Source organism: Anguilla rostrata, chromosome 4, assembly GCF_018555375.3.
Source record: "Anguilla rostrata isolate EN2019 chromosome 4, ASM1855537v3, whole genome shotgun sequence".
NCBI classification, from domain to species: Eukaryota; Metazoa; Chordata; class Actinopteri; order Anguilliformes; family Anguillidae; genus Anguilla; species Anguilla rostrata.
In genome coordinates, this window is record NC_057936.1 from 18419266 (window position 1) to 18442934 (window position 23669).

General features: G+C 42.7%; 1 protein-coding gene across 15 annotated transcripts in view; it reads right to left on the reverse strand.

Moving 5' to 3' along the window:
* The window catches only part of ptprma (protein tyrosine phosphatase receptor type Ma), a 204457-nt gene that overhangs the window by 9224 nt on the left and 171564 nt on the right, over nucleotides 1–23669 (reverse strand). For all 15 annotated transcript variants that reach the window (XM_064331104.1, XM_064331096.1, XM_064331107.1 and 12 more), the window contains 7 exons: nucleotides 18190–18277; nucleotides 16607–16683; nucleotides 11927–11963; nucleotides 8276–8373; nucleotides 4821–4937; nucleotides 3438–3592; nucleotides 3032–3167 (listed from right to left, as the gene is read on the reverse strand). In XM_064331104.1, the coding sequence (XP_064187174.1) occupies nucleotides 3032–3167; nucleotides 3438–3592; nucleotides 4821–4937; nucleotides 8276–8373; nucleotides 11927–11963; nucleotides 16607–16683; nucleotides 18190–18277 (708 nt within the window). The remainder of the gene's footprint in view (nucleotides 1–3031; nucleotides 3168–3437; nucleotides 3593–4820; nucleotides 4938–8275; nucleotides 8374–11926; nucleotides 11964–16606; nucleotides 16684–18189; nucleotides 18278–23669) is intronic.

Consider the following 23669-nt stretch of genomic DNA (forward strand, 5'->3'; position numbering starts at 1 on the left):
AGTCGTTCATTTTGAGACAGCATCATGATTTTGCTCAGACAGAAAACTGAGGATGTTTATTTAAATGCTTATGACAAACAATCACAAAGATTTAACCTTGTGTACTTCAAATCAGCACACATCTTCAAGGAAAACATTAGTAATTGTTACAATTTGACATTATAATTTTCTTTTCCCCCTGATAACACTTTTCCTTCCTTAGTCTGAAACTGTCATATGCATTTTGTGTATTTATATTCTCCTCAGTTAGATGATTACATGGAAGTAACTACTCAATATTTTCTAAATGAAATAGAGGTAATCAAAAAATGAGTTAAAAAGCAGTTGAGCGTTCCAACAGAAGAGGTTTGGGAGTTTAGTCAGCCATTTTCTGTATGGAAGCACTCATACACTTGCAAATCAAGGTCAATGTCACTAGAATGACCACTGCCATCCAATGATAGAGTATCTTTCCTGCAGAGAGAAGGGTCTTTAAAGATTACAATGCCCTCATCCACAGAGCACTAGTAGTCGCCCAGTGGTTTGAGAAGCATGACAATGGCATTATCACCATGGCATTATTTTCTCAGCCAATAGATATGAACTCAAATTAGGATTTGTAATATTTGGAATCAAGCCCGAGACAGCATTGTCCATTTTCATAAGCTAAGCATGAGTTGAATGACTCCCACATCGCAGCAGTGTTATATTCCAGTAAAATTTCACATGTTGGTAGTGTCTGTGCCACAATGCACACAGGTCACACTAGCTACACACTGTGGCCTAAAAGCTTATTAACGGACTGCACATAGTGATTTCAGTGTTTTGTTTGCTACCTGTATATTCGCAATAAAATATATTTATATCCCAACTCTGTTGTTTTCTTTCCATAATTTAGCACTTATTTACACACCCACATGCATACAAACACTTATACACGCGCTCATACTTTGGCATTTTATCACCAGAAAAAAACTTCCAAGGAACTTCTGTCTCTCTTGCTCTCTCTCTCTCTATGTAAAATTACACTAATTATGATTCTGTCTTGTTTTGATGAGCTGGACTAATCTCCTATTTATGTGATTATATAATTGTTATTTTTTTATTTTTTTATTTTAGATTCCCTTGCCCTCTTTCCTCATCCAGAAGAATGTCATTGATTATGATTAGGATCATAATCACAGTGCCAGCGCATTGAGCCGACATCCTCATGTCAAAGTAATACATAGGCTAATTGTAATGTCATGGATAGATTCTAATGTGCAATTACTTCATTCTGTTCGCAATTTCCATAATTAGCCAAATCATTTCAAACATATATACGATTTTCACACGGAAACGACGGCATCCTTGTCATATTAAATTAGAAACTAATGAAAATGCATGCATTTTGCGCAAGGAAGATTAATTCCGTGATTTACTTATAATTAAGGTGTTGAATGTGCAGACATTTCTCAGGCTAATATTAGTACTGACGGCATTACTTGTGGTCACCTTTCTCTGATTGCTATGATAATATTCAGAATATTTCTGCTGCTGTTGAGTGAAGGAATGCAGAGCTTCAGCAGTGTGGTAGCATAGCTACATTTGACTTTTTTCCTCAGGTAAGATAGTAAAGCTCGGCACAAGTTTACTTACATACTTACACAAACATACTCACTATACACATACTTTCAATTTTGAAAACACATAATCAATAATCAATAATCAATAATTTTCATTTACTTAAGATTTGTTTGTATTTTCATGTTGATTTCACATGCCTCACAAGTGTACCACACAAATTGCCATAAAATATTTTGAGTCTGAATGCACAAGGCTAGGATTTCTAGTTTTACAACACTGTTGAAATGACGTGATGGAAAGAATCCACTGAGTAGACGAAAAGACTGTTAACATACACTTAAGGAACATTTTACAAAGGAGTAACTACAGGTATATGGCTTCAGCTGACAGTCGCTGTAAATAATACCTCAATTTCTGTTGTTTTTATGTTTGTTTTTTAATTATTTAACTGTACAATACAATTGGAAAAGTGGATCAAGTAGTGATTCAGATAATTATGAAAATAATCTTGGTTATGTCAGTGATTCTTACTCATGTTTTGTATTTTACAATGTCTATACACACCATTTCATTGAATGGAACCTGTACCCAAAAATACTGTATAAGCTTTAAGATATTTTTAAATCATATTTACCATGTACATTTGTTTCATTCCATATTTATTTACACATTTTTTCAATGTCAAATTCAAAAACATAATCAAAAACCAGACAGCCAGCAGAGCAACCTTTTTCCTTCATATTTCTGGCACAATGCCAGTCTGCAGGAATGATCTTTTGTTTGGGAATTAAATGTTGACAACCCTATGCACTGGATTAAATTATGTACTTTTGGCAATATTTAAATGGAAAACATTTATCAAAGATTTCAAAATATCCCCCAGTGACAAATGGGGGGAATAGGTCTAACTGCCATTATTTTTTGCCCTTTTCAGTTATGAATTTAAGCAGTTTTTAAAAGGTTTTCCTTTTCAATTTTTTTTCTTACACAGTGTGTTTTTAATCATGCTGGACACCGTTTGGTGAAAGTACTTTGAAAGTGGCATACAGTCATAACTTAATGTAAGGTAAAGGACAAAGTGCTACAGTGGCTACTGAATGTCACCCTTTACATGTAACAGTAATCCATCCTTGAAGGTGACCTGTATTGGATGATTGGGGGGGGGGGGGGGCGTATGTTGTCCATGGGAGTGAAACCTAATTCACACCATTCAGCACCATTTGTGGTTTACAGGCCATCTCACACAACCCAAGACATGGCAAGCCATCTTGTTCAAAACGGCTTAAATGGGTGCACTTAATATATCAAAACTTTGTTGTCTTAAAAATGGAAAATAAATAAATAAATCTAATGGCAGCTGAAACACAACTCTGTAGTTCAACTAGCTGAATTGTTACATTATTTGTCTTGTAGAAACACCCCGTAGATTGTATTACTTCTCCTGAGGAGATATGGTACAATGTTGTGCACATTTGTGGACCGTTACCTCTGTCTGAACCATGTTGACTCTTCTGGAGCGCAGCTCGCGCACGCAGTTGTAGATGTCCACCACGCCCTCTCGCTCCGCCATGTCCAGCATGATGTCAATCACAATGAAGCAGCCGGTGCGGCCTGCCCCGGCACTGAGGGGGTGCACAAAAAACTTACTCAGAGCTGGTTCTGCGTAGCCACCATCCCACAGCTTGTTCTCAACAAAAGCTTTATTTTTCCATATGCAGCTACTGAGATCTATTGACTGAAATGCCAGCAAACATGAAAGCCGAAGCTAGCTTCCTTGCCATCAAAGAGCCTAGTGTTGTTTGATATCAGGCGCATCAAGTTCATCCACGCCGCCGACTTCCAAGACCGTCGGGGGCAGGTGCAGCAGCGGCGGCGGCGGCTTTGGAACCCACCTGCAGTGGACCACCATGGGCCCCGCGTTGGCGGGGGTCTTGGACTTCACCCTCCTGACGAAGCCCAGCAGCCCCGTGGCGTGGTAGGGCACCCCGTGGTCAGGCCAGCCCGTGAAATGGAACTGCCGGATCTCCCGGATCTCGTGTGCGCCTCGCTGCGGAAAACGGGCGAAAGAAGAACAAGCGAATTGGACAGAGAATGGCCTTGAACCTCCCACCCGCTGCTAAGCCCAGACAGTAAAACCTGCCGCTGATAAGCCCACTTCACTTGGTTAAGGGGAGGCATCTGCTACGAACTCCTGACCTCACCCTCTTCAGCGCGGAGCTTGCATTTTGCGGTCAAAGTTTTGATTTAACCCGCCACTTGGCACGGGGAGACTGATGACAAAGCGCCTCTCCAGGGGGAGAGAGAAAGAGGAAAAACAGCTGGAGGACAGCAGAGCTGTGATTCACTCTCACTCCCCGCCACAGTCTTCCACAGTTCAGCGTAATGCAGTCTGCCATGCCGACGCCCATCTGAGAGACTTGATTACTAGCACCCAAGGGGGTCTGGAAACATTGGCAGCTTAGGGGATAGGAGAAGTGGAAAGCAAAAGCTCAGACATACAAGCTCGCTTTTTTCATGGTAGTAGATGTGTTATCTGATTGCTGTCCTCATTAACTACACTTTCAGAAAGGTGTGCAGATTTGAAAGAAGCCGGGACAGGCATGACATGGCATCTGTCCTAAAGCAAGAACCCTTGCAATCCATGCTTTTACAGCAGGTAGCTATTTTTCATGTCATTTTAAATATCGCCTCAATTTTAACAGCTGGCTACAGAGAGGACCCTACGTCTAGTAGACACATGGGATTATACAGATTCAAATGTATAATGTGCAAATTAAAACACATGCAGATGAAATGCTTTCAGTCCTGCACTTTAAATCACCACATAAAACGTAACACAAAGGCCTAGATCCAATCTACATGCGGTGCTCTTTTTCCCAGTATCAGTGTCAGTAACAAAATGATTAGCAATACCTTTTTTTGAATGGCATGGATTTTATGTCTGTTACTGTTCGTACAAACAACTGCTTAAGAGTAAAAATGCTGTCGGTGCTATTCATGGCACCGGTCAGCGCTCATCGAGCCGAAGCCTGTCATGCAGCAGGTAAGAGGGGCTGACCTTTCGGCGGCTGTGCTCCCAGAGGAGGTGGGACAGACGGGACTACTGTCAAGCCCAGTCAAGGACCTCCCTCTTGCAAGGACTCAAAACAAGGGGCTAAGTGGCTAATTTTTTTCCCGCGGTTTCCTCCACTTAGCCCCAGAGAAGGCGGGGAAACGGAATGAAAGGCTTTCGGCACAAGGGGGGGGGAGGTTGCCGGCGGTGCTCGACGCCTCACCTTTTCCACGGCGAAGGTCCTGATGACGTACTCGGACAGCAGCTGGGTCTCGATGAGCGTCACCTTCATGTCCCTGTAGATCTCGGTGTCATCAGGCCAGTACTTGCAGCATTTCACCTGAGGATGAAAGGGATCAGGATGTGAGGGAATTACAGGGGCTTTCTACTGGCGATGGCTGTTCAAATCGGGAACACCGCCAGGACCCAGGTAAACGATACAGCTGCTAGAAACACTTCATTTATCTGTAAATTAATTTATTTCTTCATTGCGTGAAAAAAAATCCCCAAATAAAAAATTTCAAACAAATTATGATAAATAAAAAAAATCTAATCTGCACCAACTTTATGTAACAAGTAACTGACATCTTCAGAGTGACCCAGATAGCACGCAACCTCTGCCGTAAAATTCATTCTAATTACCCCCACTGGCTCTTATCTAATTAAGGGGGTGTGCCTCTTGAGATGGGAGAACACATCCACGATCCAGACATATAAATGCATATTTACCTTCAGCAAATTTGCATTTCCCCAATGGCAAAAACTATGCGATTTTCACACGGAGCACAAGGCACTGTCCTTTTTTAAATCATAACTTGTTTATTTCTGATTTTCTGCAAGCTCTACACGTGTGGCGGGAGACGGATTGCAGGAGAGCTTCCTCTAACCAGGGCCGCTCGATCAGCTCCTACTTTCTCTGCACTCCATGTTTTATTACTTTTTCATTGCTCGTCTTCCTCGTCTGCACCCTCATTGTTACTTTTGTGTTACTGTGATTAGGGCACTTCTAATTGTTGATATAATTGCGTTTTAATGGCTTTGTACATTTCTCATTTGCATCCCCTCCTAAGTCATACTGTCATTGATGGAAGCAATTACAGTGCTTTTAAAGATAGCGGAGAAAGCAAAGCCGCTAATGGCAGACCCGGCGACATCAATCATTAATAGAGTAGATGAACAGTGCAATAAGACGGCAGGATTCATTTTTCACTCTTGTACAAGATTAACCAATTACTCAAGAAACTGTTTTTTTTTTTTTTTTTTTTCCAAGAAGACAATATGGCAAATTACACCAGAACATCAGTGCACACTAATACGTCTCTATAACCAAAATTATTGATTATGTGTAGAATGTACATTTTCCTGACTTTTGTGCATATTGCAAAGGTTTGCTAGAGTTAAGTATTTCACTTTACTTTCTGCTTTGATCAAATCCAGAACTGACACCCAGAATAACATTTTCCATTCAATCATAGGGATAAATTAAGTACATACTTTTCATTCCGTACATAAATGTAACATTGGAATGAAAATCCCATGAAAAAACCTAGCCTGAACTATGTTTATGGATGGCAAAGAGTACGAGGCCTGCATAACCATTAGCAGCATCTAGACATCCACTGCACCCACCAGTCACAAACCAACAACTCTTCTCATTCGATTTGGTCTCTCTTTAAAAATATCCCTCAGAAGCATCATGAATATTTTCACAAGTTGAAATAAGATTCTTTTGATATTGGTTCCCAGTCCATTTCAAGAAATAACTGTAAATAGATTTCTCCTTTAATGATGCTGGGGTAATTCTCACATTAATGCTTTTTCATTCTCACATTAATAACTTGTAAATGATTCCGTATCCATCCAATTCCATCTCCAGGACAACTCTTTTCTTCTTGTCTGATGGCAAGATGAGGGCTCAAAAATCCCATTAGAGCTAAAACGAGCTTTCCTAAGGCCCGTCTGTTTTCCAGCCACTGACGCAACACCACCGCAGCTAATTTCTGGCTTCCATTTAGGCTCAATTTTTATATATGTATCAGTTTTTCCGTGTGTGTTTTGTGTGTGTGTGTGTGTGTGTGTGTGTGTACGTGCACATGCGCGCGTGTGTGTGTACCACTAAGCCAGACTAATCATTTTTGTCCAAACGGGCATATTAAAATGCCCCCAGAATACTTTCTGTGGCCTTGGATAAAAGGATTTTTTTACTCAGAGGAATACTTAAAAATATATAGGGCAGAACAGTAAAATCTAAGGGCCTCAAAAAAAAAAAAAAAAATACAGCAGAATTCATTTTGTGACACTAATTAGTGGTGGAATTCGATTTTAACGTTCCAGTGACATTAGAAAATATATCCCATAAGAAAAGACCACAACCTCAGGTCTCACCTTTACATTTTTTATGCCTAATCCCAGATGAGGATCATCCACACCTTTTCACCAGAGTGGAGTGGAAAGAGTACATTACATAATTTCATTTCTCTCACCTGTGATGCATCCTGGTACTGTACGAATCTATACAATAATATTTACGAATTAGGGCTCAGACACAGTATCACTCTTGGTAAATTATGGTTACATTCTGATGCTAGTCAAAGAAAAACTGACATCTATAATGACAGAAGAACCAGAGTTTATGGAATTAGTCTGTATAATTAGCACAGCCAAAGATTTCCCAGAGTTCACTGCTGCAAAGGCTGAGCAGATGGGCAATTTTACTGCAGTAATACAGGAGTCAACTGACAACTCCTCTGTAGTTAACACAGAAGAGTTGACAGACTGCATAACAACGATCATGCGATACACCTTTGGCAGACTTTTGTGCTGTTTTTTTTGTGAATGGATGCAGGGGAGGGGGGGTGGTGTTGGCAGGGGATGAGGTAAAACCAGGAGGGGAAAGTTAAATACTCTGAATGACTGAGTTGAGCCACATATTAAATAACGGCGTCCCCACTGCCTTGCTCTGCTGCCTTCTAAGTGGAGAACAGACCGGCATGGCAGGTTAATCTCACATTGTTTCCCTTTTCAGACATCCTACATCAAGGTTGAGCAATTTCATCTTACCAGGGCAATCATCTATCGATTTGAATACCACTACTTAATTGTCTCATTTGGATTAGGGGTAAGATCGCCTGCTTTTCAACGTCTTAATCAACTGCTAATTGGAAGCGATATCTCTAACCAGCAGGAATTACACCTTCAAGGACGGCCATTGTCTATACTTGTTTTACTCCAGGGTTTGGGCCCTGGAGGGTTTCCAGTCCAGCCAGGTTGTCCATCTCAATGTTCATCAACAGCGGTCTGGACTAAAGACTGGGAAGGGATTCAATTTAGCCAATACTTAAGAGGGGTGAAGCGGCTGGGAACACGGACTGGTAGGAAACCTACATACACTACACGGCCAAAAGTATGTGGACACCTGACATCCAACATCTCATCCAAAATTATGGGAATCAACATGGAGTTGGTCCACTAATCCGCAAACTGTTGGGGAAACACAGAATCGTCTAGAATGTGATTGAGTGCTGTAACATTAAGATTTGCCTTCACTGGAACTAAGGGACCTAACCCAAATCATAATAAACAGCCCCAGATCAAGGAGTGTCCAGATACACTATATGACCAAAAGTATTTCACCTCCGGGACCATATTGAGGAAACCCATTCACCACAAGACACCTACCCTTCCCACTTCCACCAGGTTGGTCACCATGAGGATGGTGGCTGTGTTCTCCTGCCACACCATCCTCCAGAAATCATAGACAGTTTCTTGCATTGGACCTGCAGTCAAAAACAGCGGACAGAGAGAGAGGGTCACAGCCTAAATCTACAGTAACAGACAATCTATGAGGCAGCTTCCAAGTTCTAAGGCACCCATATCAGCCAAAAACCACTACAAATAACTGCATTCATAATAAAAGATTAAACATGTAAAGGCTGACTATTCATCTTCATCATGAAATTCTGTTATTATTACTGGTTATGGACTTCTGTGCGTATTACACATAAACCATTGACAGCTATCAGTCCGCTAGAGTATAAACTAAACTGGTCAGAACATCCCACATTTGGGGAGGGAAACGACTGGTCTATGAAATGGCTAACATTGAGCCTTTGTAGAAGTTATGTTATGTTGAGCCATTCAGCTAGCCAACTCACCAGACAGTATGATCAGCTAGCTAGCTAGCTGTATAGTCCAGGCAGTTGGCCTGGTCAGTGATGCCATTAAAAAATGAACTTACTTTATTCTGCTTTAAAGCCTATTAGCAGCATAATCAGGCATCGAAAACGAACCTATATCACACTGCAGTTTGTCATGCCAAGAAAAGGTTTATTTCTTAAACAGATGCTGAGTCTTATAGACTCAAATCTGTAACAGAGACACAGAATCTTTGCAGTTTATTGTTGACTCAGCAATGACTTAAATTAATCAGATTCAACAATTGCATATTTTTGAGAACTAAGAGGATAAGCTAGTAGACTAGCAAGCTGTACATACATTTTCATTTAACTGTAGATTTTAATAAACCTCACATTTAAGACCTCAGCAAGCAGTAACAGCGCATGGTTATGCACTGAACCGCCAACATCCCATTATTTCAAATTAGTATTGTTTTTAATCAACAAAGAAATTCAAAAATGACTTTTGACAAGCTAATTAGTGTATGCAAATCATAGTGCATCCTTGAGAGCTGATGTGCATTACCTAGAGCCATAGAAAGTAGCAGCCAGAAAAGGCTTACATATTCATGCTCACACAAACCTCCCCCATTACCGAGCACTTGTGTGCGGAAAACTTGCTACCCTCCCGAAATGACATTGCTTTGCACGTTGGCTCCTTGTGCAAGCAAGCAATTTTCTCATTATTGCACTCAGCCTCCTTGTGGTATGCACAGTGGTCCATCAGGAATGGAGACTTAGGAACATGTACGCAGAAACAAAATCCCTCTTAAACCTGTGCTCTTCAAAACTGCAGTTTTATGTCTCCCTCAAGACCCGATAGCCGCGTGTTATTTTTTTTTGAGCCGACGCCTACCAAAATGGTTCCCGTATTCGAGCGCATATCTGTTGAGGGGAGTTTTCTGAGCCCTGTGCAGCAGACTGTAATGGCAGACAGAATGAATCGCTGTCACAGATGGATGATGGGAAGACGGCACCATCGTCCGAGTGTTGCACGGGCTGTCTCTTCAGAGGGACCCGTGAAGCTTGCGTGTAAATGCGCGCAGAGGTCACAAGCGGCTAAATCTCTGGTCCCTGGAGTCGCTGCTGTTCAAAACAATGGTAAAGAGGACACTTCCAGTGGAAGGCTTTGATTTGAGGAAGTGGTGCGCTGCATAAGGTCTGTAGTCATACAACTGTAAAGGTTTACTCATCAGCGGAGTCGGAGCCTTCCAATTAGTGTGTTCGCAGGGCCGTGGTGAGCGTGTGCACGAGGGAGAGAGAGAGAGAGAGAGCAGGAAGGCCTGTCAGCTGACTGCAGTGTCACAGAGGCTGCTGTGGCATGCCTGAGTCAGCTGTCACTGCCAAAGGAATACGCCAGCGCTTGCACATTTTTCGAGAAAAAAGGCGCTTTTCTTCTCCGCAGAGTGGAATGCGACAGCTGTAGATCGTTAGAGGACGCGTCTCGCAGTAAACTTCAGGGCGTGCGCTTCCTCCCCCCCCCCGCATGAATATTTCATGGTTTTTTTGGATGTTGCCGTGATTATGCGGGGCCGTCGCGGTTTGGAACGCGCGCTCACCTCGAGACTGCTCGGCGGGGCGGTGTTAACATCCGCCGATACCAGACCGAACATCCTGAGAAGCGTTCGCTCCCGCGGTCGTGAAATGCGCACTGTGCCTCAGCTTTTTTTTTTACCACTGTTCTTCGCTTTAAGTTTACCCTTTGAGGAGCGGTTTGGCAAGTATGCGACGCCGTAACGACAACAAAGCGGTTAGAGACCCGCGGCGGGAAGATGACCTCGGTCTGCCGCGCGGTAACAGTGTGGGAGTATAAAGGCGACGGCTGTTCAGCGCGCACTGCCAATGCATGCGGTGGGAAACTCTGAAATGAAAGGGAGATTATGAGGCGACTGTGTCTTCAGTGGTCCTGTACACACCATTGCTCTCAACAAAAGCTAAACTGTGCCTGTACAGCAGACAAAAGTCTCTGCCTACCTTCCTTTCTATGGGGGGCAATGACAAATAATAGAGCGTATCAAGTCATCGCAAAACAAAAGCCTCACCTTGGGGTAAAATCTGTTTATTGTGTGTGAGTGCGCTTCGCTGCATTCACAGGATCCCCATGCAGACCTGCTAACCCGTACGACACACTGACAGATGTCCAATACGCCTGCAGCACATCTCCCTTTGATCTGCAAAATCTCACTTGTTAATGTTTTTTTATTCCCCTATTGACAAAGATCTCTTTCAAAGTTGCTGTGTAATTGCAAAAAAGAGACACTCCCCCTCTGCCAGCTTGATTATATCGCGCAACCAGGAGTTTGGTTGAGTTGGGTTGGATTGGGTTGGGGGGGGGAGGGGTTGTGGGGGACTGGAGGAGGATGACTCTTGACTGTTCACTCCTGGCCATCACTCAAAGGTCATACGTCTACATCATGACAGCCAAGACCACGTCACAACAAGGTCTCTTCTGATTGGGTGAGGGAACAGAGTGGAGCCAAGTGGCCCCCAGTTACCGTCTCTCTCCAGCCCTTAAGTGCTACCGTGCAGGGGAGGCATTGGGGGATGGGGGATGGGGGGGGCGGAGGTGCCGTTAAACGCGGGCTGGCACCGGGGAACGCAGGCAACGCTCCAATAAACAGGTAATTATGCAACTCCCATCTCTGCTAAACCAGATTGCGAGTCTATTACGAACTGATTACATTTGCCTCTTTCTCAGCGCTGCCCAATTGCTTTCGCGCGCGGCGTCCGGATGAGCGGAAGCGGGCCTCGAAGAATTTCATAACAATTAACTATCAATCAGACTTAACCTCTGGGGCTTCCAAAAGTGCTTGTCGCGCTCGCATCTGTCGGCCAGATTAGCAGAGTAACAAAACGCGCCCATACGTACTGGCAAATCCATTTATTTATCACCCCCTCCCCCTCCCCCCCTCTCCGCCGCAGATGATTAATTGTTCTAACATGCCACTTTAGCACAAGGCGGCTTGGAAGGTGGGGGGGATGGGGAGTGCTGTGAGCTGCAACAGCTCCCCTGAACCTCTCACGATGGGCCTGACAACTGTCATAACACAGCAGCTGAAGATCTCGCCTCCATTATGCAAACAATAACAGATCCAAGCACGCATGCACGTCCACAGTCGGAGCAAAATAAAAATGAACTTGTCTCATTTCTTACCTTGCGTTGCAATGTAATGATTTGGCCGATGGTAGCCCTGAAAACCAAAGACAGACAGAAATGTGTTACAATTGCGAAGCTACCATGGGTCGTCTGAATGGGCACAATACACTTCTTTTGAACAGTCGCGCCAATACTGAAGAAAAAGAACAAAGACCGCGCAGAAGAGATCTGCATTCAGGAGTTTTGAGAATATGACCTTGACTCACACCTAAAGCATATGCAGTGATCTAAAGACACCTCTTGTTGAAGCTTGTACTGTATCCTAAAAGCTAATCAACAATATCAACCATTAACCCTCCTTTTGCAATCTCTCATGTTGTAATGCTGCCAACACCTTTGCAGATTTCCCTCTATGAATGTCATACATGAGAGCTTGAAACAAAATATGCGAAGGAATGATACAATTAACCGTGGACTAGGTTATTAATACAACGAAACGGGGGAGGAAACACGCTCTCGACTGTGGTGTGTAATTCCTCCAATGCATTTCGAGGCACTTATCGTGGCAATAGGCTCCATCTCTCAGGGATTATACTGATCCCTTCAAATTTTATTTGTCAAGCGTCGTGTATCCTGGCAAGATACGTGCAAAGAAGCTAAACATTAAGAATTAACTGCTATTCCCTCCTGCGCATCGACTCAATTGTTTTCCTTGTCTCGCCCCTGTCTCTTATCTTGACCATATTTAATTTAACTCGACCGTAATTAATGTTTCCAAACTAAATAAAAGGACGGGCGCAAAGGAAACTTCCTCTCCTCTGATCCTCGGGGTTCTTTCAGCTATTGAATTACATTTCATTTTTAATGGCTTCTTTATCAGCCTCTGCCACATAGAGACTTGTTTATTCTTTCATATGATTGTGCCATTCCACAGAGTGAATACTGATGCATCTAAATAACTACAGTTCAGCAGCGAATAGGACCACGACCGCAGCTATTTTTGTCTCTTTCATGTACGTATTTGTCTGTATTTAACAGTAAAAGCTAGAATTACCCCTTGAAATGTACATATTAAATTAAAATGATTGTGTCCTCACTACCCACCTGTGAAAGCACAGTAGAACATTTAAATCACAATAAATGGATTGTTCACTTTTTAGAGTTTAAGTATATATTTTTTTTCATTGGCCCATGCATTTGTGTGCAATGAAGGATATTTTAGATATTTACAGAGAATGTGGCCTACCTACTGGTTTACAATGGCTGGTATAGGGACATTTGCAAGTTTTTGGTTTAAAGCGAAAAATTTTTTTTTTAAAAATACACTTAAAATAACCGCAAAGCAGCTTCAACAGCACCATATGTTTCCAGAGGCTGTACACATTCATTTTTAGTCATAATTATAACCATAAATATTCCTTTTATATACATTGTGCTGGTACTTCCTTCCTTGAGCAGTGTGGTCACAGGCTGCATGCGTCACAGGAAGCAGTTCCAACCAAAAATAAGATTAAACGTAATTTTTAAAAAATAGGTCAGGTTATATGCATACATACAACCTCTGAAGGCATAACATTGCTGCACAAGGTGCTGTGGAGTGTATTTTCTCTTTCTTTAAACCACAAACCGGCAAACACCAGCATACGAGCTATTGTAAATCTGGTAGGCCTACAGAAACCTAAATATTTAAATACTGAAAATACCACTCATTGCATGTCTAGGCCAATGCAAAATGCACATTAGAACTGAAATAATATCAAAGAACTAACATACTGGGGGCCCCCCAGGGGGGGGGCGTGACGGCAGAACATAACCAAAGAGAAGCCACCCCCCACAAAAAATAATGAAGTTTTAATTTGCAAGAATGGCTTCACTGGACATATTTAGATCTGTAATCATCTTGGCAATTTCAAATGCAGGGAAAGTGTATGGCTCTGCAGGTTTCCCCTCTAACAAGCACATCCTTTTATTCTTGAGATCATTAAACCCAAATACCATGCAAGGGACTTTATACCGAACATAAAGATTAGCTGACTGAGTCTGGGTTTTAGGTAACTGACTTTTGCCCTTTGGATTCCTTTGATGGAGCCATCCAACAGAAATTCATAGCTTTCAAAATTCTTGCCTTAGAAGGGTCAAACTTGTTGCCAATTGAGATGGAGTGCTAAAAAGTGTTCAGCTTGTTCTTTATTCTCCAGCTCCCCAATTCAGCTCCTCAACTGAAGCCCTACACGGCAAAACAATCTTTCTTTTAAGTTTATTCGTTTTTATACGCGGTCACAATTATCTCCTATTCTCTCGTATAACGCTTTAACTGCTCTTTGAAAGAAAACACCTTCAAGAAAAAGGCATATGAAATTTGGCTAAAGAGATATTAAAAGCAATAAAAAAAAATTGTATTGTTCCAATCTTCAAAAAAAAAAAAAATGAAAAAACCGGAATCGGCCAGTTGTGGTTCCAGTAAAGGACATCCAATCGATCATTTAGGATTTTGACGAGGCGTATGCCCTTATCCAGCATGTATTTTACTGGACCGATTCAGCCAAAGAAATTTCCTCAAGGGTGAAACTGCAGAGTCCCGTCTGACATTTAATCCACAGCAAACCCTTAAACCCCAGTGTCCCATCCACTGCTCTACACCATGACAACAAGCCTCCATGTAGGTTAGAAATGGCCCAAAATATCGAGCAAAATGTCTGTGGAGTAAGAGGGGGCAGTTCCACAGCCGTGGTGATCTCCACGGCCCTCAGATATTTGCTGAAGGGGATACTGCTACTGTGTAGGATTCTCGCCCTGTGCCCTCCTTTCTTTATGAACTCTTTCCTAAATTACAAAAGGGAGCAGATCAGTTATGCAGAGTCATGCGATTGCCTTCATTATCATGTCCTGGCGGTTGCTGAATGTTGTGACCACCTGGATTGCCGTAATTAGCTTTGCGTCGTTCACTTCTTGTGGAGGAGCTAACCTCAGCATGTTCGCACACGCACGCACGCATACACACACACACACACACACGCACACACACAGCGGAAGTAAATGAGCACACGGCAGTCAATGTGTAGGCTTTATCATTGTAAACAGGAACATCATGAGGAGGTAAGTGATGTTTCTTTTTTCCCCGACGGCAAACTGTCATAAATCAGTTTGCCTTGCTTCTTACGCTATGTAAATTGTAGAAACAAAGCAGGCAGTGGAGATTAGACCATTTTGAGTCAGAGTACACTTTAGTATGCATATATTCCTGTTTAATAACAAGGTCTTTCCAACGTAAAGCACTCTGCTCATAATGTGCCATACACTAAAAGGTGGGTGTGTAAATAATTAAAGGCCCTTTCATTTGTTAGAAGGTGTTCCACCTGCATTATGAATTTACACATCCCTTTGAAGACTACTGTAAGGCCCGCTAATGACAAGCGATAGCAAATCAAAGAGTTAGTTCTGGGCCCGTAAATATGCGCGGGGCTGTTGGTGAGCGCGGGCTCCACGCCAGGCAGCTGACAGGAGTTGAAAATAACATTTACTCAGTCAACAGCGACGGAGGGAGGGCAAACAGCGGGCCCGCTCCTCTCGGTCAGACCGCGTGCGGCTCGGCGGGGCCCCCAGGGAGCCCAGGCTGCGCGGGTGAGGGCCCCGACCCCCCCACCCCCCCCACCCCCCCCCCAAGACGCGTGACTCCTGCTTCCGGCGCGCGAGGATAGCGCCGATGTTGCCACACGACGTAGCGCCGATGGCTGCTTAGAGGCGGCCTAATTACGTCTTAGCGAGTGTTTTCACACTGCTGTCTGCTGTCTATCCCACATCTGACCCCCCGCCCTCCAGAGTGCCTTCCACTACCTCAAGCTTCCTCTCTCCTTCCTTCTCCATCCTCCGTCATCCTCTCTTCAGACCTCCCACCACGTACTTCTCCCTCCACATCCCACCCACGTTTTATCCCATCCACCCATTTTCCATCTTCACTCCCCTTACACAATACCTCATTACTGCTGTCAAGTCTTAGGCCGGTAAACTAAAAACGTTTGCATTTCAGACAGACACAGATCGATCTCATGTTTCCCTTGATCATTTTTTTATGCCTTAAAAAAAAAAAAAAACGAACAGGGAACGAACAGACTAGATGTACCAACACCCTCTGTGCCATTACAAAATGCATGACCGTCCACCTCTTTCATGTTACAATGCTGCTGTGGAACAGGGAAAAAAAGAAAACTGGCTATACAGTCATGACCTCTCAAAACCCGAAAGTTCTCACCCAACAGAAACGCCCCGAGCAAACTGAGGACCGCTAACTACGCCTGGCGATAAGGAGGACTGTCTGCCAGCTGCAACCGGCGGACCGCGAACACATCGCCCTTTCACATCGTCGCACGAGTGCGACGGTAAAAGGACGTGACTGATGAACTCTGCGGGCAGCTCCGAGCGGCATGCAGACGGCGCTCTGTTTACCGAGAGGCTGTTTGCTTTCGTTTACGAGTCCGTGCCCAAGACCGAGCGGGTCTGTTTATGTCTGGGCGGGAGAATCAAAGTCGGATCTGCTGACACGCTGTCTGGATCGATGGCGTTTTTTCTTTTTTTTTCTTTTTGAGCGGGAGGAAGAGGAGACAGAGAGAGAGAGAGAGAGAGAGAGGGAGGGAGGCCGCGTGCGCCCGAGCCCCTGTCGCGGGTTCCTTCGGCTAGCTCGAGCGCTCGCGTGCTAGCGGTGACCTTTATGTCTCGGTTCTGGCTGGTGTTTGTACTTACATCAACGTAATTTGCATTAATGTAATCCGAGCTCTGTTCCCCCTCCAGGGCCTGGAGCCTGACACGGGAATGATCGTCTGGAAAAACGAGGGATAAAAAACACAAGCGCAGAATTAATAATATTAATGAGAGGAAGCCACAGGTAGCCTGGTGTCACAGCACTCCTCACGGCTACAGACTACTCCTGTAGTCTAGACTGCTAACTTCTGGACTGGGGAGTGCCAGGGAAGAACAGTTATCCTTCAGATACAACAAACCGGCCTTTGAACTGATGAAAGGCATTGTAAATTAACACTAATGATGGGGTATTCCACCAATATGTTCGGATCTACACTGCAGTTGGGTTTGAGGGTCAGGGTGCATGGTTTCGGGATTCAGGACTTCAAATAACTCCACTTCCAGAACATTCCAGGCTGAAATCGACAAAAGCACTGGGAAGCAGTTTTAAACTGCAGAGCATACTAAAATCTTATGCTACAATACATCTCAAATTGCATAACAGTATCACTATTGTTTTTGTTACAATGGTCCTCTGGTGGTTGCAAACCCCATTTCTAAGTGATAAAGCTTGCTATTTAATTAATAAAACTATTGCACTCAAGGTGGCATGCATTAGAGAAAAGGTAATGACAGTGAAGATAATGTCACAATGTCAAGTCAACCCATGAACCATTATGTAACACAGCATGTAAGTATTGAACACCCAGGTTCCCTTGTAAGAGAAGCAACAGGAGACCTGGTTTGGCAGAAACTGAAGCCCCTATTTCCGGTTTACTACTTCTTTCCTATGACTCAGCGTGAATGATTTATATAACGTAATTATTATGGCGAGGTCTCAGTTCAGCCCCTATGGCAATAAACACTCTCATGCCTGGTCCTTAGCAGCTCCTTAGCCAGCACATTGGATGCTGGCCTGTGATTGGCCTAGTTTATTGCTGTGTGTTTTAAGCCACACGGTGCAAATATCAGGGCTATGTTATGACCTTCCTGGGACGTGTGCCTCTGCAACTGTGTCTGTGTGTGTGTTTGTGTGTGTATGTGTGTGTGTGCGTCTGTGTGTGTGTTTGTTTGTGTGTGTCTGTCAGAGAGAGAGATGGAGAAGTGCAAATTGGTGCTTATGAACCCCAGGGCCTCATCTCATGTCATAGAGAACATTTTCATCATCACCAAGGAAATCACAATAACACCATGCAGTGTATATCAGCATGCACACATCTATGCCATTTTGAGTACAGATCACAGCCATAGGCCTAATTTTACAAATATCAACTAATTACACATTTTGCAATTGTAAAAGCAATGTTCGTGACACACACCCATGGGGAAACTTATATAAAGTAGTTCAGAATAGACATCCAGAGCAAGGTTCAAACACAAATACTGAATTGTGAATTACAGCGCTTACAGCTGTGTTTGAGCTCTGAGCGGGGTTATACAATGGCACTGCACACAGGGCCGCACTGTCTCTGCAACTGAGATTAGGTAACACAAGAGTTACAAAAGTTACAGAATGCAGCGACAGTCAAAAAAGTTCACCGCAGAGGACAGGGCTCATTGTTACAAGAGATTAAACTCATACGTACATGCAATGATATTCCCGTATCGGTTCTTCATTCTGTTTTCGTCTTTCTTGGCGGAGTCCCAAGGCGCAGACTGTCCTTCGAAAAAACTCTGAAATGGGGGACAGAGAGAGAAAGAGAGAGAGAGAGAGAGACGCAATGAAGCAGGGTGTCGCAATGTCAGCTCCGCAAATAAAAACCGAGTCGAGGAACAGAATCCCCCTTTTCGGTTCACTCAAAAACGGGAGACATAATAAAACAATATATCCACATCATTACTGGACATCAAACGGCGTGGGAGCCGATCCCTCGGAGCGACGTCAAACAGGGAGCCCATTAGGACGGCGACGGCTCGGTCGAACGCCCCCCCCGAGCGCCGCAGCGGCACAAAGTGCGCTGCCTGCTTCGTTTGAAGGAAAATAAAATCAAGCCAGTGGCAGATCAAACCCACGCCGCTCCTGCTTACGCTCATGAAATATTAATCGCGTGCGCTCGAGTTCACCGTCCTGATCTCGCGCGGAGCACAATTAGGACTAATTATGAAAATAAACCTCAACTGGCGCGCCGCTGCCGTTCGCGGGGGCGGCGGTTCGCTAGCAGGCTGGTGTGTACGCGCAGGCCTAGCGTTCCATGCCGGCTGCCAAGTTCCTCCTTTTAAAAGAGGCGCTAAAAGTATAAATAGACGGTACTGATTAATTATTATCCGGAGCAGGCCACGTTCTGCCGCTACCGCGCAAGAGTTCAAGAACCGCTACGAAAATTGATATGATTAGCCATGATTGCATGCTACCGTCTCTCTTCAGCCCGGGAAGCCATTCTTCCCCTTTCGCTGAATGAAACACTGCGACGTGGAATTAATCTGGAGCACAAAACAGCCTTGATTAATCTCCACGCAGCTAATGCCGTCCCGTTTTTGGCTTCACACTGGCGCATCTCAAACACCGACAATGGCGAGTCCCTGGAGACAGTGGGGCCAGCCGCTCGGATAAACAGTCCTGACATTCATTTGAACAAGGAAAGCCAACTTTTCTCAAATTCTGGATAAAAGACAACTGAGGCTTTACAGAGACGTGCCGTCTCCAGGGACGGTGACTGGAACGAAGGCCTTTGGGAGTGCGCGCAGGGGCATTTAACTTAATGAGGAATTGGGAAACCTTTTCCGGGAGACATGTGAGGCTCGGGGGTGAGGGAGGCAGGTGGCTTTAATATGCAAACTGAACACCCTTTGAGCTACCGAGCAATGATATAAACGCATATCGCAGCAGGATTAAAAAGATGCACCTTATCACATGACCTTTTAACCGTCGGTGCTGGTGCTCGTGAACACGTGGTGGCTGGGGCCTTGTAAACCGTCACTACAAGGGACGCTTTGAAGGGCAGACACATTTTAATGTAGATTGCTTTTCCTTCGAACATGTCAGAACTGTCTGTGAGAGGCGTTCAACACCATTTAATAATTATTGGCGATGTCGGATTCATCTTTTTTTTTTTTTTATACACGGTTTTGAGTTTCAAAGCAGACTTGGTTTGCTATTCATCACTGACTAATGTCTTTCAAGGCGCTGCTCCCTTCATGTATTCCAAGTGACACTGAGCTGACAAACTCAGGAAAGAGTAAATTCCATAGAGACCCTTTCATATGCTTGAAACTTTTATGTAAGCTAATGAGATGCACAGACCAATAAACAGCCACCAGGGGTTAGAATAATGAGGCAATATTCAAAAGGTCTTAGGAAAGCTTTATAGCTGGCTAGCTGGGTGTGTTATGCAAGAGAATTTCAGATTCAAGCAATGTTTTATACTGTGCACATTTTCAGCTAAAAGAAAAAGAAATAAATAAATGTACAAATTTTGTTTGGAAAGCTCAGATATTCCATGAAAAGATTTTTCCTATTATTTGTATGGAGTTAAATATATTTATATGGCTGAGCCTCAATGTTCCATATTAACGTCAGGCAAAAGGGTAAAAAATGCTGGATAATCAAATTCATAGTTCATTGAAAAGGGCATTAAACATGCCCTACATAGAATAAATATAATGCTGCAAAAGTGACATCAGTATGCAAAGAACAAGGGTGGAGGGAGGGGTAATACCACAGCAAACACAGCACTCTAATTTGTAACTGATCTTAGTGAAGTTGCACCAGAGAAATAAGCATTCTGTCAAACTTCTGAAGAGCCAGACACATTAAAACTTACAAGATAAAAAAACTCAAGAATGCATATTGGGGCTACAGTTGTCAGATCTTGGAAGGACGGAAAAGTGTAATCTCTGCAGATGCCAAGCAATCTGGTGTTTCTGGTGTCTTTAGAAACTTGAACATGTTTCAGTAACTACAGTGTATAATTTACAGATATTTAAGACTGATACAATAGTATGACCTTATATAAATCCTGAACAGTTGTGTGGACCATGAGTTCAATTGTTATATAGGGAATACCTTTTTATAACAGCAGCATATTCAAACAATTTCAACTGATAGGCTGTAAAATATTACAGCATTTGAACTATTTTGAGCAAAAAGAAACTAATGGTAACGTGGATATAGAGGAATACAGCTAAAATGATGCTATACATCTGTCACATGATTTGCGTGCTCTGTGGCTTTTTCTAATAAAACCATTCAGTGTTACTGCTTTTTGATTAATATAGCCAAATACTGGTACTAGTTGACACCTTGTTGTTAGATGTAATCCTACAAGTCATGGCCAGAATACCCATGATGCACAGCTGCTGTGGAACCGTGATTACTGAGCTGATGCCACACAGGATTCTAATGGGCAGGAATTATAACCCTCAGCCAGCAACGCAAATGATGCAACCAGCCCTGACTGACAGACATTGAACAATCAGCTGTGGCTCCTCAGGTCCGTGGCTTCTCCAAGGCAACATTCTCACGTTTCATTTTATAAAATATCTTTTTCCCTCTCGCCTGCCGCAATAAACAAAAGAGGTCTCCAATGCAAAACAAATCGGAACGTTGTGGACTCCAAAGATCGAAAAAAAACTCTAAGCAGCTCCTGACGAGGGTATAACATTCTGCGTTTGCTCAGGTGCGAGGCAAACCCCTTTGATTACACACCCTTGCGATTTATTCTCAGTGCTGTCAATCACAACAAATCAGCCTTTGAAAATACAGCACACAACTGCTCCCACCGCTCAGTGTGGAAAACACTTCATACATATAGCTGCAAGCAGCAATTTAGGGGACCAAGCACTCAGTCAAAAATACATATGCAAATGAAAAAACATACATATGCATATTCCTAATGAGGTGCTTAGTCAGCCTAGCAAATATGAAAATGTCTATAAAAAAACTAATTTTAGCGAATTCCCTTTTTAGAAATGTGTTAAGCTCCATAGCGCCAATGTGTGGTTTAATCAGGCCAATTCTTAAGAGTTGGTCTCAGGACAAAGTTGTCAATGCACACACAAAGTTTCATCACTTTTAAAAAAAATGTCTCTCCCACATACAAATTTATTGGCTTACTGCATGCAAGTTGTACTGCTATATCTCAACAGCACATTCAAAGTGATTCAATACATTCGAGAGCCTGGAGTAAGCAAAATAAGGGTCATTCCAGCACTCAACTCAAATCTTTATGCATCAATGTATTGACTGACTTTCACAAGATTTAAAATTTCATTAGCTGCTTCTGTTCAGATTGACCTAGTCTGGAGTTCTCAAACATTGTTTTTTATACATTAGACATCAACATTAGACATCCCTACATCAGCAGTACCAGGTGTGGTGAGAAGGACTGCAAATACTGTAGGCATCAACGGTTTCGTTCCCATTCGATCTGAGCAAGCATGTGGCCCCTCAGATTTTTGGCCTCTCTCAGATATAAAATTAGCATACAAAAAATTAATTTGTAATATTTATTTGTGTATAATTTTTGATTATACAAGGCAAAAGTATTTGTCTGAATATAGCCGAGAACATATATGGAATTGAGTTGCAGAATACAGTACAAATGCATATACTCTTCTAATGTCTTCGCTAATTAATGTGAACTAAATATTACCACTGTTGTCATGACAGAGTTACATCACCACCATTTAGCATAATATGTTGTTGAGACATTAAGTGCTTTAGTCTGTGTGTTATTACTGTTGGAAGTGTAGTACTGTCACTTTTTGCAATAAAATATGGACAAAAAACATGACTGAAGAAAAACTTATTTGTATTGAAGACACAAACCATCCACATTTGGTTTGTCTGAGTTGAGTGCTTGCTAAACAAGACCAGGTCAAAACCTAGTATATGGCTGGACCTAACACACTTCATCCGGCTGACCAATGGTGTAACTTCATAACTCGGCCGACCAATGGTGTAACTTCATCACTCAGTCACTTAGTCACAGACATTCGCGTTTGTAGGGCTGGCTCCGCTGTTGCGGTCCAATCAAAAAGTTCTGGGTACACTACACCTCTGATAGGCTCATGTTAGTTCATGAGAAACGCTGAACTGATTTCTGTTCATTCATTTAACACATGCATTCATATAGGCCTACAAAGTAACATTCAGTTGAAATTCCTGGAATAAATACACTAAATGAATAATAATCAATATCTAAACAATATTAGCAATACATTCTGCATGAAAATATTAATTGCTTTCTTAGCAACTCGGGAGAAATTCTTGAGAATTACACTGAATTACACATTTTAATGCTCTTTTTACACTCTTTTTTGTAGTACATTTGTAAGAAAACACAACACTACAAAGGATGTATGATAACTACAAGACTTTGAAAGCAGCAGAAATTCATTACTCGGTATCTAAACACATATGTTGCAAACGGTGCAGCAACACTCTTGGGCCTAAAGGATTTAGCCATTATTTTTCACAAGTTGACATCAATATGCAGAAGCTTAAATGCACAAGGAAAAAAGATATATAAAAGCTCTAGTCTAATCCCTTTACTGAAATAATGATCTGCTGACACTCAGAGCGACTCTTCCATAACTTAATTATGGGCTTTCAAAAGCAGATCAATTAATGTGAATGCTTCTTTATCAGATCTCTAAATCATAATAGGAAAAGGAATGAACTAACAACACAAAATAAACAAGAGCCACCATCTAGCACTCAACTGCCTGTAAAAAAATAAAATAAAACAAACAGAAAATCAAAGAGAAAATCGACTGAAATATGGAGCACTGAAACACCCTGCACCTCCCACCTTTGTCGGTGCAATGGTGATCTGACTCAGATCAGGTCAGAGCTACCACTATTACCCAGCAGAATTAGACAACACAAAATAACCAGGAAAATATATTCATCCTTCCCCCAGCCCCTCAATCTGGAAATGTCAATTCTGCTTCTCAAACCCCCATTGTACAGGCCAAACACATACAAATGTGCAATCTATAGGGTACAAGATCAAATTATTTTGTTTTTTTTTAAAGCCTGTTTTACAAGAGAATCTTTAAAATATAGTAAGCAGAAATCAATCTTAAAAACAGAGTAGGCTTAAATGAATCAGGTAATTCTGTT